This window comes from Agelaius phoeniceus, chromosome 4 (assembly GCF_051311805.1).
Source record: "Agelaius phoeniceus isolate bAgePho1 chromosome 4, bAgePho1.hap1, whole genome shotgun sequence".
Classification (NCBI taxonomy): Eukaryota; Metazoa; Chordata; class Aves; order Passeriformes; family Icteridae; genus Agelaius; species Agelaius phoeniceus.
This window is the reverse complement of record NC_135268.1, coordinates 61,776,986-61,795,685: the sequence shown is the minus strand read 5'-3', so window position 1 is coordinate 61,795,685 and position 18,700 is coordinate 61,776,986. Positions and strand designations below refer to the sequence as shown.

The 18,700-nt window shown below is 42.6% G+C and overlaps 1 protein-coding gene across 2 annotated transcripts in view; it reads right to left on the bottom strand.

Annotated features, from left to right (window-relative positions):
• The window catches only part of STK32B (serine/threonine kinase 32B), a 157,517-nt gene extending 155,632 nt beyond the window's left edge, over window positions 1-1,885 (bottom strand). The window contains exon 1 of one of the 2 annotated variants that reach the window (XM_054632932.2): window positions 1,577-1,885. In XM_054632932.2, the coding sequence (XP_054488907.1) occupies window positions 1,577-1,652 (76 nt within the window). In that variant the 5' untranslated portion in view covers window positions 1,653-1,885. The remainder of the gene's footprint in view (window positions 1-1,576) is intronic. The other variant, XM_054632931.2, reaches the window with a different exon arrangement.
• Between the last annotated feature and the right edge of the window lie 16,815 nt (window positions 1,886-18,700).

The following is an 18,700-nucleotide window of genomic DNA, read 5'->3' as shown; positions in this document are numbered from 1 at the left end:
AGAATAAATAATGGCCTAATTGAAATCCATAAATACTTCATGTGCTCTTTTTTTATTAGCTGTTAATAATGGCTGCATTGCAGAAATGCTTTCTGGATAGAAAGAGAACTAAGTGCCATGAAGGCATTTCTGCAATAATTTACTATTGAACTTTGTTCATTTTGTTCAAAAACTGACCACAGTTTTGTAGCATGGGGAAAAAAAATAAAGGTGGTAATAATTAATGGAAGCTGCTAACTCAAGAGAGCCCAATTAGAAGTCTTCAAAGGCAGAAATATGGGTCTCTTTTTACCTTAGGCTGTCTGGACAAGATTGACTTTTTATGCTTTCACTCTGGAGTATTTCTCAGTGAGCTTCCTCAAGGTTTACAGCCCCAACTGAGCATGGTTGAGACTTTGCCTGGGGGGAGGTGAGGGGGCTCTTTCCCACTTGTATGTTTACACAGCATGACCTATGGTAAAGGTCTGAAATTTTCTAACAGTACAAGAAAATGGCTGCTATGGCTCCACAACACACAAATTGTACACAATCTGTCCCATTCCCCACACAAACAATGGAATGTTGTAAACCACTCCTCATTATGCTTTGCCAAGGAATATGAAATGGTAATCTTATCTGAAATGCAAGATGTGGTCACCCTTTCAACCACTCTACATGCATTTAAGACATTTCCCCCCTACTAGGGGAAACAATACAAATATCTCCATGTGCCCTGAATATACAGGGCAGAACATACATGTTTTTGACTTGTTATGAAACCCAGAAAGCCAACGTGAGTTTATTAAGGCACAATCACTTCTTAACAAATTATATTGGGAACTTCTGGGGAAGTTCCTCAAAATTAAGCACTGATTGCCTAGATAGGCAGCAACATCTATCCCATGAGTAACATTAAAAACATTTCTACATTAATATACAAATATCTGCTCTCTAAGAGTGCTGTGTTCTCTCTGCTTTAAGACCCAAAATTATCTGAACTGAAATGCATTCACATAATTCTAATTAAATACGTTCTACATTGGAAAATTACACTGGAATGCATAAAGAGCAAAGAAACACCACATTTTAGGCAAACTTTTCCATTGCCTTCCACAAACTTTACAAGATACACTTTCTCATGACACATTATCTAGGTAGGGAGTAGAAACTCAGAGTAATAGAACGTGCTAAAAAAAAGTTTCAGAAAGTAAAGCTGATGGAATAAGTATAGAGTACGAGAGGCATCACCATTTAAAACAGGCAGGTGGGCAAAGCGACACTAGAAACAAAACCAAAAGCGTGGGCATCCATCTCACACACAATGCCCATTCATAAACGCGGCTTTGAAGCCACCTGCCATGTGCTTAAAGCCCAGCTGGCGATGTGCTAGACTCGAGCCTGCCGCTCTCCCGGTGCGGCTGGCAGGACAAAGGCGGGCTCCGCGCTGCCTCCCGGGCACAGCGCACCCGCAGCTGGCAGCCCGAGGGAGGCTCCGCGCCCGCGGCTCCCGCACAGAGCGGGGCCGGAGCCGCCCGGCCGGAGCTGCCGCGGCCCCGGGAGAGGCGCGGCTCGGTACCGCGGACAGCTCCGCACTCACCGTCCTCATTCTCGTCGAAGACGGGCGCCCTGTGGGAGTGGCCGCCCCCCATGTTATTCCGCGGCCGGCTCCGCATCCCCCGCCGCCAGCATCCCGCGGGGCGCGCCGGCGGCACCCCGGAGCGGGGCAGCTGCCCGCCCGCCGCCGGCCCGCCCGGCCCGGCCCCGCCGGGGAGCTCCGCAGGGCTAGCAGTCACCCTGCGACATGAAAGCGATCCGTCTGCCCCTGGCAGAGACCGCTGCTGGCTGGCAGAGACCGACTTGGCCCTTCTCTCATCGCGGAGGGGCAGGGGAGGGAGGGAGGGACGGAGTTAGGGGAGGAGGGAGGGATGGAGGGGGAGGGAGGGAGGAGGCGGAGGTCCTGCTGCCGGTGGCTTTTGGTAAGCGGTAAAAGCTGGATCTACCTGGATCCTCGCGGATCCTCCCTCCTCCGCTTTCCCTCCTCCCACATCTCCACTGGGGAGCGCGGAGTCCCCGCTCCTGCCCCGGCAGCGGGGTCGGCCCCGCACCCTGCCCTGCCCTGCCCTGCCCGGCCTCCGGCGGCCGTGTCTGATGGGCAGTGGGTGCAGAGCCGCTCCTGCCGCCCGGCCGCGCTGGCAGCACCGGGTGCCCATCGCTCCCGAGGCGCGGCAGAGGCGGGAGGGTGAGCATTGCCCTGGCTCCAGGTGGTTTTTGTTTTGCTTCCCGACTGGGAAGGGGCGTTCATCGCCGGCAGCCCGGAGGGACGCGGCCGGCCGACCGAAGTTCGCTGAGTTTACAAAGTGGCAAAAAGAACCAAAGGGAGCTGCTCCCTTCCCTCCCGCTCCCTCCCGTTCCCCCGCTGCCCGGGCGGGGCGGCCCCGGGAGCGCGGCCGGAGCGGGCGGGGCGGCGCGGGCAGCCCGGCCCCGCAGCGCCACCTGCCGGCCGCGCCGGGCAGCCCCGAGCCGGGGCGGCTGCGGGGACCGGGAGGGCGGCGGCTCCTGCAGAGCGGGGGGCGCAGAGGGACAGGGCAAAGATTTGTGCGTGTAACACGTGTGTGTGTGAGTGTGTGAGTGCGTGAGTGTGTGAGTGCGTGAGTGCGTGAGTGCGTGAGTGTGTGAGTGCGTGAGTGTGTGAGTGCGTGCCTGAGTGCGTGAGTGTGTGAGCGTGTGAGTGTGTGTGCGTGAGTGTGTGAGTGCGTGAGTGTGTGAGTGCGTGAGTGCGTGAGTGCGTGAGTGTGTGAGTGCGTGAGTGTGTGAGTGCGTGCCTGAGTGTGTGAGTGCGTGAGTGCGTGAGTGTGTGAGCGTGTGAGTGTGTGTGCGTGAGTGTGTGAGTGCGTGAGTGTGTGAGTGTGTGAGTGCGTGAGTGTGTGAGTGAGTGCCTGAGTGTGTGAGTGTGTGAGTGCGTGAGTGTGTGAGTGTGTGAGCGCGTGAGTGTGGAGATGGAGATGGACAGGGTAAATATGTATGCATGTATATACGTGTGTGTGAGTGTGGAGAGGGACAGGGTGAATGTGTGTGCGTGTGTATGCTCGTGTGTGTGAGTGTGAGTGTGCAGAGGGACAGGATAAATATGTGTGTGTGTATGCATGTATGTGTGAGTGTACAGAGATGGACAGGGTAAAGATGTGTGCATGTATACACGTGTGTGAGTGTAGAGAGATGGACAAGGTAAATATGTGTGTGTTTATACATGTGTGTGAGTGTGGAGGTGGACAGGGTAAATATGTGTGCATGTATACAGGTGTGTGAGTGTGTGTGAGTGTGGAAAGGGACAAGGTAAAGAAGTGTGCATGTATTCACGTCTGTGTGTGTGAGTGTGTGTACAGAGATGGACAGGGTGAATGTGTGTGTTTGTATGTGTGGAGATGGACAGGGTAAATATGTGTGCATGTTTATACGTGTGTGTGTGTGAGAGAGTGTGGAGATGGACACAGGTAAATATGTGTACATGTATACACATGTGTGTCTGCAGAGATGGACAGGGTAAAAATGTGTATACACATGTGTGTGTGTGAGTGTGGAGATGGACAGAGTAAAGATGTGTACATGTATACACATATGTGTGTGTGTGTGGAGATGGACAGGATAAATATGTGTGCGTGTATACATGTGTTTGTGTGTGTGTATGTGTGGAGATGGACAGGGCAAATATGTGTGCATGTATACACATTGTGTATGTGTGAGTGTGTGTGGAGATGGAGGTGGACATGGGTAAATAGGTGTACATGCATACACGTGTGTGAGATGGAGGTGAACACGGGTAAATATGTGTGCATGCATACACATGTGTGTCTGGAAATCACTCCCCTCTAAAAGTGCATTAGGAAAACTGCCAGCACTGGAAAGGGATTACACGGATCACCTGCCATGTAGCAAACAATGAGAGCTTTCTAGGCTTGCTGTTGATATTTTTAGACAGAAATAGCTGTATTGCTCCCTTACAAAAATTCTACCGTTAGCAACCTTTGAGTGAAGTAGAAACAATTGTGTTCAGCACTTCCTCCAAAGGGAAACAGGTAAAAAAATTAAATATCTATATTAATACTGTATCCAGGTCAAAGCCTTTGCAGTTCCTCCAGGGAAACCTGCAGACAGAAAAAAAAAATCAAATGGAAGTTGCATTTTTGCTTCTTCACTGTTACATGGGGAGAAGAGGGAGAAGGAATAGAAGCCAGAAACTAGGGTATATGTATTTCCCTATAGAGGCAGAAAGGCTTTACCATTCTCCTGTAATATTTACCACCCTTCTTTCAGTAAAGCTGTTTAGAAAAGCCCAAGAGCAAATACTACAAAGCAGAAGAACTTTCAGTCTCTTTGTATATGACTTTTACCTGCCTTAGTTACTCTCATGACCTGTCTTTGAACCCTATATAATGCTGCTGTCACCTCTCTGAGAAAGGTTGATTAGACTTAAATGAAGAGGGTAAGATTCTGAGCTGTGTGGCTGAGAGCTTAGAGCTTACAGCCTCTACAAACCCAGAAAATGGATAAATTCAGACATGGTGATATTTTTTCCATAAGTAGACATGGACACATTGTATCATCTGCTGACGTCCTTTACTTAAATTATTGGGGTTATCATTACTTCCATGTGAAAACATTTGGAAAATAGGGAAGCTTTCAAAACTTTGACCTGTGATTATTCTTGTAAAATGGAGTCTGGAAAGCATGACTTACTCTTTGTCATTCTTTTGTTTATTACTCACCCATTCAAAGATTTAGTCATCCAGTCAGGAGCAGAAATAACGTAATGTTACTGAGTTTGTGTTCCTTCAGCCAGAAGACAGCAACAATACTTAGCAATCACAGAGCTTCAGCTCTCTTTTGGGTTACCTAACCAACATGGTGCTTGATGTTAATCCATTTTCTTTAGCAGGAACAAGGAGGACTGCACTTAGCTTCAGCTGATAAGAGTTACCTTCTGCCTGAGCTAAGGGCTTACATCCAGCCAATCCAACTGCTTCAATTCACATGGAAGTGTTTCCAAGTGGCCTTCCAAGTAACGAGAGGAACTGGTTTGCCAGTAAGCCCCAGGGTGATCATTTTACACATGAGAACCCCACCCATAGAATATAGATATGAGGGATGAGCAGGAGGAACAGTTTGGTATCCCACTACATGCAGAAAATACAAATTCATTGAAAACTACTTAAAACTGCCTCCAAGAGTTGTTCAATTTCTTTTTTGTGCCTGACTTCCTTCACATAGACTAGAAGTCTAACAAGGTTTCTGAGATTACTTTCTTGATTTCATATGACAAGGCCCATCACGAACCAAAGCAGTTCTAACAATTTACAGAACAATAAGTTGTATCTATCCATTAATTAATCACTCCAAATGGTGTGTCATTTTGACTCCTTTTTGACAGCTTTGCAATAAATCTGCCCTTGATTTGTGCAAAATTCAGGCTTATGTTTAAACCTCAGCATAGCTAGGAGGTTAAGACAAATGGCGTACTGTGTTCATGTGAAATGTGAAAAATTAGCATTTAGTAATAAAGTATTGATGAGACTTTTTTTTTATTAATTGATAATATTATATTCCTCTATAATGCTTGTACTTGAGTGGTGCCAGACATTATCCTTCACAGTCATTTTCTGTAGAAACAGACAAAAAAAAAGATGATCTGACAAGAATTGTTGGGTTTGCTGTTCTGAAAGCAATGTAATGTATTCTTTGCATCAGTGTCTGTGCTCTGAACTAAGATGTGTTTGTATGATACTCATCATCTTCCTGGGAGCATCAGTGTTTCTGCAAGTAAATCAGAAGTTGTTTATACAATGGTGTCCAATGGTGCTAAGCTTAGATGTGTGCTCAGAGCCCAGCCAAGCCTCAAGAAAACCAGTGGCAGTTTTCCAGTACCTTTGACATGAGTAATGTCAAGCCTTGGACACTTGGGCTGCTTATCCACGTGATCCTGGGCTCCCCTTTGTCCTTTGCAACCCTGAATGCATGCTAAATTCTGAACAGAGGTATAACTCCAGCATCTTTTTTCTTTAAAATATTCAGGACAATCTGAATTCCATTGTATCTGCTTCAAATTTAGCAACAACTCTTCAAGAACAATTACTCATATATTTTTCCAATTGCTTTTGTAAACCAGAAATAAGTCTGAAATTCTTTATCATAACATCATGCATATCAGTACAGCTCTCTGAAGCCTGAGAATTCTCAGAACAATTAAATTTTTACTCTTCTGGGACAGAGATTTCTAAGCTACAAGCAGTTTCTGAGTCTTGCAAGACCAAAACCAAATCAAACTTCTCATGCTTATCCTTTCCCTGAAAAGACAGTCAGGTTTTGCTTGAGATAAACAAAGTTCTAAACTTAAAAACACATTTTATTTTTAGCAGCTATCTGCTGCATAGCCTATGCAGAAAACACAGTAAGGAACAAGGACAGTCAAATAGAGCTCTTCTCTTCCCCCTCTTTTCTTTCCCCTTCCTCCTGCAATCAGCATGAACATCATTTTGAGATATTGTTTTACATTTTCATTTAAGGCCTATGTTGTCTGGCTTAGATTAATAGTGATTTTTTTCACATCTCCATGCAGTGTTAGCAATAAAGAAAATCAAACATGATTACAATCCTTTGCATTATAAAACTTCCCTCGGGGAATTCAGTGGTTTAAAGCCAGTAATTCTATGATTACAGCTTTTGTATTAAAATGCTTCTGATGAGACTTATGGGGTGAGGGTGACCTTAGAGTTCTTGATTTCACAGCACACCTTGTTGATATGCTAATATTTTTAAATTGCAGACTGTTTACACTGACATTTTTGTGTTTGAATACTATCCTGGAGTTAACAAAGAAGATATTAAAATAGCATCTTTTGCCTTTATGATTATGACTACTTTAAAAGGAAAGATGATGGGTTAAAAAAGTCCCCTATTCTATTCTATTCTATTCTATTCTATTCTATTCTATTCCATTCCATTCTAAACTTTGCACAGGACTGCAGTAAGCTCACTTTGGCTGTTCACTCTGTCAGCTGCAGCAGTGGTAAATCTGCTCAAACCCTGTTTCCAAAGCACATATACTCTCCTCTGACCCCTTTCAGATCAGTAGGATGTGCTAAAAGGCAGAACATGCTGAAATCAGAAGAAAAATTTTGTCTCTCCGTGGTTTGCTCTCAGAGCATGGCCTCTGCTCATATTTATTTCTGTTTTAGAGAACTTATGCATTGAGAGTATTTGCTAAAGAACCAAGCAAGAGGCAAGAACCCGAAGTACAGTCTGACAGCCTTCTATTCTCTCTTCAGGCACAAGTGCTTGCTGCTCCCAAGAAAGGCCAGAGACTCTGCAAATTGACTGACTCCTATTTCACTTCTGATGATTTTGGAGAAAACTCTTTCTCCTAAGACTCTATCAAAATAGTGTTAAACCCCTGGAGTTTTATTGAGATTTACTGTGAAAAGCAGTGAGTCTAACTGGCATTGTCTGGCATATCCATGTGAGAGACAGAGTATAAGTTCAAGCATAGATCAAAGTTTCCAGCAAAGGGTCCAAGCACAGACCAAGGTTTCCTTTACTTTTCCAAGGTTAAGACAATGCTGGAAAAGAGTGGCTTAGTTTGGCTTCACAACCTGCTCTCCTAATTGCTCCTTCCCCAGCAGTCCATCTCTATTCCCCAAGCAGTCCCACCAGTTTAAAGCATAACAGACTTTTGGACTAATCCCAGTATGGGTGACCAGGCATGGAATTGTGTGAGGCTACAGGCATGCCAAGACAATGGAGTATGGAATAAATTCATGGACAAGCCATGCACAATCAAATCTCGTGGTTAGAATGTGAGTGTTGCTTTTCCCACCATCCATTTTACAGGAAGGCTGAGAGATTTCACTAAGGGTTATTTATAAAAGGCTGCCAGCCAGATCCTGCATTTGCATTGCACCTGTGTGAACACAACACAACACAACAACACCACAACAGTGACCATTTACTCAGACCTGCTGTATCTTCAGCCTTCTTTCATGAGCGAAAGAAAGTGATTAGTCACAGGTAAGCTTAGGAAATCATAGAAAACCTTTACCACCTTTAAAAGGGCATAAAGGGCAAGAACAAGGACACCTGAGTAAGCTATATATTAGAGCAAAACTGGAAAAAATTGTTTGTACAGAACCTAAACAGATTAAGAGGGGGAAGTTGGTTCTGTACTACATCAAATGCACTGGGGTCTTAATAACAGTAGGTTTAGGTCTGGGCTTCTAGTTAAGTTCTAGTCTTATTTATCATATATACTTTATCTGTAGAATACTGAGATGCCAGCCAAGTAATCAAATGAGATTAAATTACCTTCTTGCACAGCAAACACCATTCCAGCATTGGCTCTCTTAAAAGAGTCCCCAGCCCACTGGAGTCCATCAGAAGCTGATTGTCTAAAGTAAGGAAGTCAGATTCCTGTGCCTCTTCAAGAAGTGAAAAGAAAATGGTTACTGGAATCTAAGATCAAAAGTAATTACAGGTCCAGAATTACTGGCCCTGGTTTGAACATATCACTATTGAGTTGTGGTTTTGCAATTGGCTTCAGTCACAGCCTGATCAGGTCCATTATGCCCATCTTGTGATTTGACACTCTTATACTGAATCTCAGATTGATAAATCCTAAGCAATTTTCACTGCAGTATATAGCAGAAATCACTTTGAAATAGAGAGCATATTGTTCCTTTGCAGCTTTTACCTGTTTTCTCTGGAATTCAATGTGGTCTGCACTATTTATCTCCCTCAGCACAGAAATAGCATGGAAAACTTGTGAGAGATTATCCTGAGTACCTTCCTTGATATGACTGAAGTTTTGAAGTCCAGGGTGTGAGAAAGCAAACCCCGATGGTACAGCTGGAAGGTGAGAAACTTGGTGTCATCTCTCTGCAGGATTGTGTGTGGTTGTCCTCTTAAGATCCCTGGCAATACTCTGGTCTGAAACAGCTGTGGTGGAACAGAGTCAAGTGATGTAAGACCAAAAAGAAGTATAACAAAAAAGTCAAGAGATTGGTCTTTACTCCATGCAGGAACATGAACAGGAAGCATGGACAAAATATCTTCTGGCTGTACAGGTTTTGGTCACAACCTTTGGTTTTGTGTTTGGGATGTTAAAAAGGAAATTTTCTGTGCCTTCTGAGGTTGTCCAAACAGGTGTAGGACAAAAGACTTGGGACACCACAAGACATTGCTCTGATCAACTTACTGCAACACCATGTACTTGAGCATATTCAGCTTGGGCATGAAACTGTGACTTGGGATCCCCATGTTCCAGTCCTGCTGCTTATGCCCTGTGACCACTACACTCTTCTTTGTCTTTTTACCTGGTGTTTTTATCTACAAAGTATATTTTTTGAAGTAGACTTCTTGCAATCTAACGAAGGGGCAAATGAAAACGTCTGGAGCTCCTTTCCTTGCTTTAGAGAGACAAACTGGTTCCAGCACCTAACACACCTCCTGCCCCTCCCCACAGGTGGGTATTCCAAGGAGGTCACACTGGATCTGTGCTTCCCAGGGCAGCCTGCTCTGCTGTTCTGCTGCTCAGCAGTGCTGCCATTACCCTGTAATAGCTCAGCCCTTCTCCTCCTTCTCAGCCTGTACCAGCCCTGTGTGCTTTATGCTCCCCTCAATCTCAGCTGTTTAATAAGCTTTATTGCCTAACGATTTTTCCCTTCCTCTCTTCATGTAATATAGCTGTATCAGGAGCACTGGGGATTCTCCATTAATAACTTGTCCTATTGTGTTTTGTCATGTCCTTTCTTGTGACTAGTAATTTATCAGCGGCATTGATTGATGGAAAATTATAGACTTCCCAATCTTTCCTAGCCTGCACTGTGTCTTTCAAGAACTCATAAAGTAGCTCAAGTGATGAAGAGCCCTACTTAGAAGAATGGTTAAGAGGCTGCTCTTTTAGAGCTATTACATTTGGGCTATTAAGGCAAAACACTTAAATAGGCATGCCAGGATGACTTACACCTCTCTTGTTTCTTTTCTTCTCAGGAGTGTAGCTACACTTTCTCATTTTGGTTTTGTGTTGTTTTGTTTTTTAATTTGGACATAAAAATCCAAAGCTGCTCAAGACATGTATTCTCATCTCAGAGATAAGAAAATAAAAGATTGTTATTTGAAAACTGAAGCCCCCTGCTGAATTCACAAGATAAAACCATGCAAGTTGAGGAACCATGATGGTTTTGAACACAGGTAGCTGAGAAATGAAAGAAAGAAAAATCAATTGTTCACAAAAGTGGCACCTGGATGAACTGTTATCAACAATAATTGGATGTGTAAAATAAAGGAAAACATTAGTTGCTGAGTAACCCATTCCATTTGCTAAAATGTGCCAGACTAAAGCCTAGATAGATGCATTCATGAACTGTTCAAGTTTGCAGCAGAGGGGGAAAAATTCACATTATAACTTACAGAGCAAGTGAACAAAATTTAAAGGTTGTCACGTGTCTGCTGAAAAAATAAATGAGAATCTAAGGTTTTGTAAGTGTTCTTGAAATTAGCAATTTTACTATTTTGCACTACCTTAATTGCTTAGAGGGTAAAAAATAAATACTTGCTGATAATTTTCAGGACAAAAAGCTGAAGAACAACACACTAGTCCTAAGAAAGATATCTATATTTTCCTCTGTTTTGTTTGCTTTTCAGATTTAATCAAATCTCTCTTTTCCCTTGTCTCATAAACAGATTTGCTGCATGTACATTCAGTACATGCATACAAGACTCTAATCTATGCAACAGGATGGTGGAAGAGACAAAGTAGGAGGGATAGGCTTAAGAGTGCTGTGCAAGTGAGGCTCAGTGGTGCTTGAGAGCTACATGGGTTTGGAAAGTTAGAGGTATGTAATTGCACCTTATGAAAAAGAGCAGAATTATTCATTGACACCTTGTAATTTACCTTTGGTTGTGCATGAGCATGGGAAAGCATTTTGCTGCTCATTGCTATTACATTTACTGGAATCATATCCAATTAACACAAGAGCCCAGCTCTCTGTCAGAACCTTGTTATAGAGCCAAAGTCATCTCCAATCCCTCTAAAATATACTTCCATGAACCCACTAAGCTCCTTTACCCCCAGTCATGCATTAGTTCAATGAAAAAAAATGAGACTAATAAAGCTTTCATGGAAGTACGTTTGGCTTCTCAGCCCTAGGATTTCCCTCAAATGAAACTGCTGCAGATGTCCTGGACAAGCATGTCCCTAGGACTGTGACCACATGCATTTTTGTCCCTCAGCACTGGCTGCATTGACACTGCCGGTTTGGTTTGACACAGGAGTGCACTTTTCAAGCAAACCTCACAGGTGAGTCAGTCCAAGCCTGGATTCCTTTGTGGGGCACCAGACCCAGAGGGTGCCTTGCAGGAATGCAGCCTGTGCAGCCTGATGGTACTGGGCATTTAGCCCATGCCACCAGAAGGGAGCTATCCAAGTGAACCCCCAAAACACACACACAGTATGGATATTATAGCTTCAGCACCAGCCCTTTCCCACTCCAGATCTGGTCCAACAGCACTGATCTGGCTGCTAATATAGATAGAGAAGACATCTCCAGGCCTCTAAATGTTATAGCCCCTGTTTCATGGGATTTTGCCTCCCTTGTCCCTTCCAAACCCCCACTCCCAATGTTTCTGTCATTATCATGAACATGAAGCAATGCATCAGACCAATTGCAGAGTTTATCTGCTCTTACTTTCTTCATCGTTTCTCTAAAAAAAGGAAAATAATGTGAAAATGCATCCTATGGAAAATAGTGGTGAATAAAACTCTTTTGTTATGTACAGTCACAAAAGCATTTAGTTCCATGTTACACTCCAGCTTATCTCAATTTACATTCAAACAATGATTGAAGCAGAAAAATGTGTAAAAGTACCAGGAGAGGCAGCCCATTTAGAGTCCTCAGAAGCGTGCATGGGTGCAGGGGATGAGCAGACCACAGCCAGGTACATCAGCTGTCCCTGGGAGCAAGTCAGCTGTGAGAAATGAGTTTGGCTCCTGTGGGGACCCTGCAGGATAACACACATTCACAGCAGCAATTTTTTTCTTGTTAAAGTGCAATTGGACACCTAGTTTGGTTCAGTCATGCTTGGTTAGGAAGGGGAGGGAGCTCTTTCTACACAGACTAGTCAGGGCAGAAGGGGAAAATTTGCTCTCTGGGGTTTTCTAGGATTCCAAGTGCATGCAGCTCTGTAGATGCCATTGATTTGATGCAGTTGTGAGTCCTTGTAGTGTGAAGAAGTTCCTTATTATTCTGCATGTCTATTTTATTCAGATATTATAGCACTGTTTTCCTCTGAAAAAATCTGTGTGATGGCAAGTTAAATTCAGGAAAGAAACTTCTGTCAAAGGTTAAATTTACCGTAAAATTATGCTTTTAAAATATCTTAATGTTAGCCTTTTTATGCCTTCAAAAATAATTTTATAATTAAAAAATAATTAAACTTTTCAACAACTATAGATCTATTACAGTGTCATTTTATATGTCTGATATTTTTCTGACTTTTCTGGACACAATCACTCAGGAAAGAAGAGAAAAAAGACAACCAGCACTGAATGGGGATCCAATTTCTCCTGTCCTGATACAGAAATGAAATTTATGACAATTTGGTCTAGATTTTAAGGCTTTTCAGACCTACTGTAACCTTCAGCACTCTTCACACTTCAAGCCTGTTTATTTTATATCTTTTCTGAATTCTTTTTTATCTTCCTGGACTCTTTCATGAGAGGGAATAAAGAGAGGAAATAGTACAGTAACAAAACCACAAAATTTTCTACAACTGGTGACACAATGTAATATGTGGTTCTTATATGAGTTTTATGATTTTTACTTCCCTTTAAGGATGTTTAAAAATAGCTTTAGAGTACATTTGTGGGAATTGTGACATTTATAGACAATTATCATTCCTGTTAGAAACTTAAAAATGGATCTAGCTTCCAGGAGGATCCTTTTTTATGTGCATATAAAGGTGTTTGTCTCTTCTGCTTCTGAACAAACATTTGTGAGCAAAGAGTTACAAACACTGATGCTCAGCAGTGACTGCCACCTGCCACATCCATCCTTCTGTCTTTGTGTGTATTTTCCATAAGGAAAGCCCCACTGCATCTTCAAGATGGAAAATGAGCCTAAAGTAGTGATGCAAATGGTGAACTGGAAATTAAAGGAGCTGAAGAAATCATGGCTCTTGCTTCCAGTACTCTGAAGCCAAAATCTGATTAGCATCACTGAAGGCAGCTTGTGAAAATTGTTCCATTTGGTATCACAGTTCCCAAAAGTAGGAGTCCCTTCATGTCTCCTGAAAAGCATGAGAACTTTTCAGGTCAAAGAAGTGTGATGTTCACCCTGCAAAGGGCTTTAGCCCTCAGCCTGGAGAGGAGAAACTGCACCAAGACCGTGGGAAGGAACAGAAGCTCCTGCAGGTAGGCAAAGTGCAAATATTTGGGTTATTTTTCTGCAGAAGGAAAATGTTTTATCCTGCTTATCTGTTTTGTTTCAACTCTGTTTGTAGCCTTTGTCTTGCTGGGCTGGGAGATGGTGATTTGTGATTTGGAGCACATTTGTGTTCCTGAATGAAGACAGAGTGTGCTTGCTTGGAGGGAAATGTGTTACTGTTTCTTGCTGTGACACTGCTGCTATTGATTGAAAGGAGCCTGCTGTGCCTTATTGCTAAAATTACAGGAATCTTCAATAGACCAACCAACAGCCCTTGGAGGGGGATAAAAAACACAGAAAGGAAAATGTTGATAGAAAATTATGTTGGTGGTGAAGTTTGTTGATATTAACTGTTCCTGCTATGAGCCCAAAAGTGACCTTTTCTCACACAGGGTGCTGGAGCTTGTTCCAGGAGAAAGTATTTGAGAGTGTGCTCACTAATGAGGATTTTCCAGAAATCCAGGCAGTTTCTTGTGAGTCATCTCACAAGAATGGGGTGAGAGTGCTAGGGGCCAAACACCCCAGCTCATGCTGATCTGCTGTGGCCCATGGGCATGGCAGCAATGTGGGAGCAAATATGTGCTCTTGCTGGTTTCAAAGCAATTTGGTTTCAGTTGATCACTGAAAATTAATAGACCAGAAAACATCTCATTTTCTTAAGAATACTACAGGACTTTAGAAGATAGTATGTGCAGAGGAGTCAGAATACACCTCCTATTCTGCACTGACCATGGGAAAAAGGAGTCTCCAGCAATATCCATTCTAGTGTGTGGACTCTAGGTGTGTTTAGTTACTCAAGCACTCAGTAACCCTATTATTAAATGTTCTTTAAAAGCTGCTTTTGAAATTGAATATTACAAAGGAAAGAAAAGGAGGCAAAATTGTAAAAATCAGAATGACATAAGGTGAAACAATCTGTGAATTTATTTTTTGATTTTGATTTACATGCTATCTGTACCTAAAGAGGTGTGGTATGTTCAGCTAGTGAATAGATACATTCCAAGCCAGTGGCATTGTATATCCTTGAAACACATCTGAATATGTGTTTTCTTCCCATATTTTGTGAAAACATTTACTTTCTTGCCAAAAAGACCAGAAATTCTTTTTAGGCAGCATTGAACACACAGCTCATGCTTGCTTGAACACACAACTTGTGTTTGCTTGCTTGCTTTATTCAGTGCAGAGCTCGCTGGTCATTTACCACCATGATTGCTTGTCCACGGTTCATTCTGTGCTCTCCCACTTCCCATGCCCTCAGGGTTTTCATCCTCACTCCCAGACAGACACCAGCTCACAATATTTCATTTTCAGTCCTCAGTGTCATCAAGATTGAATCACCACAGAGAAGCAAACAACTCTCAAGCATGTGGCACACACAGTCCAGTGGCTGGCACTGGACTCCTCCGTCCAGTGCCAAGTGAGCCTTCGTTAGAGAATTATGGACATTAAAGTGACAGCAATTGAGCTGAGGCTTTCTGAAGCTGAATACATGAGCTGGAGCAGGATAGCCAAGTTCTTGGTGCTGTGAAAGCTCTCTGCTCTGTGATGTGCTAGTACAAAGGAAGAGTTTGATTTTTGGGTTTAAACCCAAACAGAAGAAACTGTTTACGAAGACTGGCACAGTCAATGTGCTACTCATCCCAAATATTGCCAAATGAAATAAACTCCAAAAGCAGCATTTCTTCTTCTAGGGAGAATTGTTGGAGGAGGAGCTGACCAGTCTGAAAATCCCATGTACACAAAACCCCCAAATCAGTTACAGACTTTTTCAGATGTATGTATGTATGTGCTCTTGGAAAGGAGAGACATTGGAATACCTTCTCAGTGTGCTACCTCAAGAGGGAATGATTCATTGATGCCAGTAGACACAACAGTGAGAAATCTACCATATTAACACAGACATTTTTCATGTATTGATTTCATGAAACAAATTCTAAGCAGGCATGCAATTGCCGGACAAGAAAATGCATCATTACTAATGGACTGTAAGGAAACAACCTGTGGAGAAAAACGGCAGTAGGTTAAACAGAGAAGTGTGCAGAGGTTACAGCAAAGTTCTGTGACCCAGAGATCATCTTTTCACCACATGTTTACACAGCTTCTAGCTCAGTGGGAGTCTTGATCTATGGCTTTGCCCCCTAAGCTGCAATCCATACAGCAGTGCTACCAGCATATGTCATCTGGAAATTGGTCTCCAGCCCTCAGCAGTGTAGTAGATAATGGCATGTAGTGTCTTCTTATTCTGTGCTTCAGGTGTCCTCTAGTTACACTAACAGCAGATTTCATTCCCTCACTGGAGGCTGGGAGCCAAAAGACAAAAGGAATTTTTTTAAAAAGCATGCATAAACAAAAAAAAAAACAGTGAGAAATCATTATAGTTCCTAAGGCATCTATGCTTCAGAAGGACCAATGGCCACATAATTTATTAAAGAAGATTCTGCATTATGCATTAAAAGCTCTGGCACAGAGTCCACCTAAGCATATCTCACTTGAGTAGGTAGCTGTACACAAGTATTTGTCCATAACTTTTTCTGGGTGCTTTTTATGCTCTTGGCATGCACAAGCACACAGTTTCAAGTCAAAGGGTGTCCTTACTGAATTCACCAGCAGGCTGTGAACCTTGAGCTGTGCCCCAAGAAGAACACCACCATCTTTTAATCAATGCTCTCTTTGAAAAAAAGGTCAGCATCTGATGCTGGTCTCTAACACAGTTGAAGGTCTTTCAGGGATTGCACTGGGAATTCAAGTAATTTATACACCAATTCTGTGCCAAGAATCTCTAAAGGTCAGCAGCCTAACCCAAAATTATTTTGTATTTCTGCTAAGAATATAGTTGTCACATCTACTGTTTAATGTTAGCTTAAGCACCAGAATAATCTGAAGGGGAAAGAAACACCCTCATTTACTTTAGTCTTATACTAATTTTTAAGTATCTGCTTTCTAATTACTTATAGAATTCTAATAAACTCATTTGGTAATAAATGATGGCGTGTTCAACACTGCTTAAAATACTTATAAGTATTTTATGCCTAAAACTTTATACCTTTAAAACTTTATGCCTACCTAGCAGTGATTTTTAGTAAAACAAGCTGCCACATCTATTCCAGAGCTTGTGACATTTTCACCACAAGTGGAATAATTTCTCTGTATCACTGCAGCATCTGGCACCTCTTGGCCTTTGTTCACCTAAGACAGGACCATCCAGCTTCTGGCTCTTCCTCTGCTGCACTGGGGGAAGCTGGTAATGGAGGGAGCCCCAGGAGAGAGAGTCCTTGAGCTCACTGCCATGAGGGGCTGTGATCCTCAGGGACCTTGCCTGGGTCTGGCAGGACAAGTACATCTCATGGATTGTCCTCATGCTTGGTCATCTGAACCATATGCAAGCAGCCCACAAATCCCTGATGCCTTTAGTTCCTGTGATCAGAATCTACCCCCAAAAAAAAATTAAGTTAAATAAATAAAAATCTTGATAAATAAAATTAAATTAATAGCAAGAGAGAGATGTGTTAAATAAACCAAAAACTAAAGCCCTAGATTATAATAGAATTTCAGAGAGGCTCTGGCCTAATAGCAGCTCTGTTTCAGGGCTGAAGCCAAGTCCTAAGTGAGGCTGAGACCCTGATAGTTTAAATCAAGTTACTGTATCAGTTGTCCAGTTCCTGACACCAGCTGCCAAAGTGGATGCCGGCATCTGGCTCCACTCAAGAATAAAATAGAACTTGATTTTTCTCATAGCTCTGCCTTGAGTGAGTGAAAAGAGAGAATGCATGAAAGAGTAATCATACATATATGACTTCTCTTACCTCCTGGCTTGCATGATTCTGCTCCAGAGCCACATACTGTGCAGCAAACTCTGACCCATGACAACAATCACCACTCTCCATGTCTGTCTCACACATGGCAGAAACAAGTAAGTGCTGGATATGCAAATATTTTTTCCATGTTGTTTTTTTTCTTTTTCCCACTCTGACATGGCCAGAGGATATAGGGCTGTCCTTGGACATTGCTCCCTGTGTTCAGAAAATGCCTATGTTGGTCCACAGCCCAGATGGTAAAAACAAAGAATGTGAAAACACAATTCAACATGAGCTGAAGTTCAGATTCCAGACCCAGGACTGGTTTGTTTTCTCTTCAAGCTTTGAATTCTTCTAATAGAAGGCCTGTGTTTGTGTGTGTGTGGGGGTGTGTGTGTGTGTGTGTGTGTGGTTTGGCTTCAATATTTCCTGGAGGAATGTGTCCACACAGCTAAACAAAATACCTCCCTGGGGGCAGCTTGGGCTTCACGGTCCCTGCAGCACAGAGAGAAAATTTGATTTTACAAAGACAGAAATGGAGTACATCCTGCCAGGGTATAAGAAAATGTCAAGCTTGACATCATTAATGGTCAAATGATAACATCAAAAAAATAGTATTTTCCTTCAGTGCATTTAGATGAGGTGCCTTGAAAGTTTGTCTATGTCTTTGGGAAAATAATGGGAGATGGATACATTAAAATAATTAATATTTTCCAGCTATAAAAGGACTATGGTCAGACACCTTTTCCAAAATGCTCTTATATGCCTTGCAAGTTGCCTTTTTTTTTTTTTTTTTTTTTTTTTCCCTGAGGCTTGGTCTGCTAACAAAGAGGTGTATTAAATACAGATGAACAAAAAATCTGCTCAGAGCTTTTCCTCGTGCTTGCAAATGCTGATTTGTCTATAGGGCTACTCAGGCCTGACACCAGGTCTCCCTCGATGAAGGTTCAGCTTCCTCAAAGAACAACAAATACATTTAGCCTTTTCCTAGCAAGTTCAAAATTTGATAGAAAGGCTTAGAAAATGCAGCTCACTGAAGAGTTTTTTTGTTCCTACTCCCATCAAAGCATGAAGCTAAACAGAGCTGGTTTATTGGCATCAAGAACGGACAGAGTGTGTTTGGAAATGTAACACTTCTTTGAAAAGTATGTGTGAAGCAGAATCAAAGAGTCTGCTTTGATCACTTTGATACTTTCCTGAATGTGTTTGGTTTCTTTGACTCCATTTGCTTCATTTCTCTTTGGTGTCAGAGAGACAATGGTGTGGACAATGCTATCATTCTCTGCCCATTGCATTATTACAGAAGCTCATGTACCTAAATTATGCAGTAGGGAGAATTGGAACTGTATCTTTTTGATGTGAACAAAGTTGATGCCAATCTTTTTTGTTAGCCTACATTTAATGAGTAAAACGGGTTGATTTTGTGTGTGTAGCAGCTGCTTTGCTGCCTGTACATGT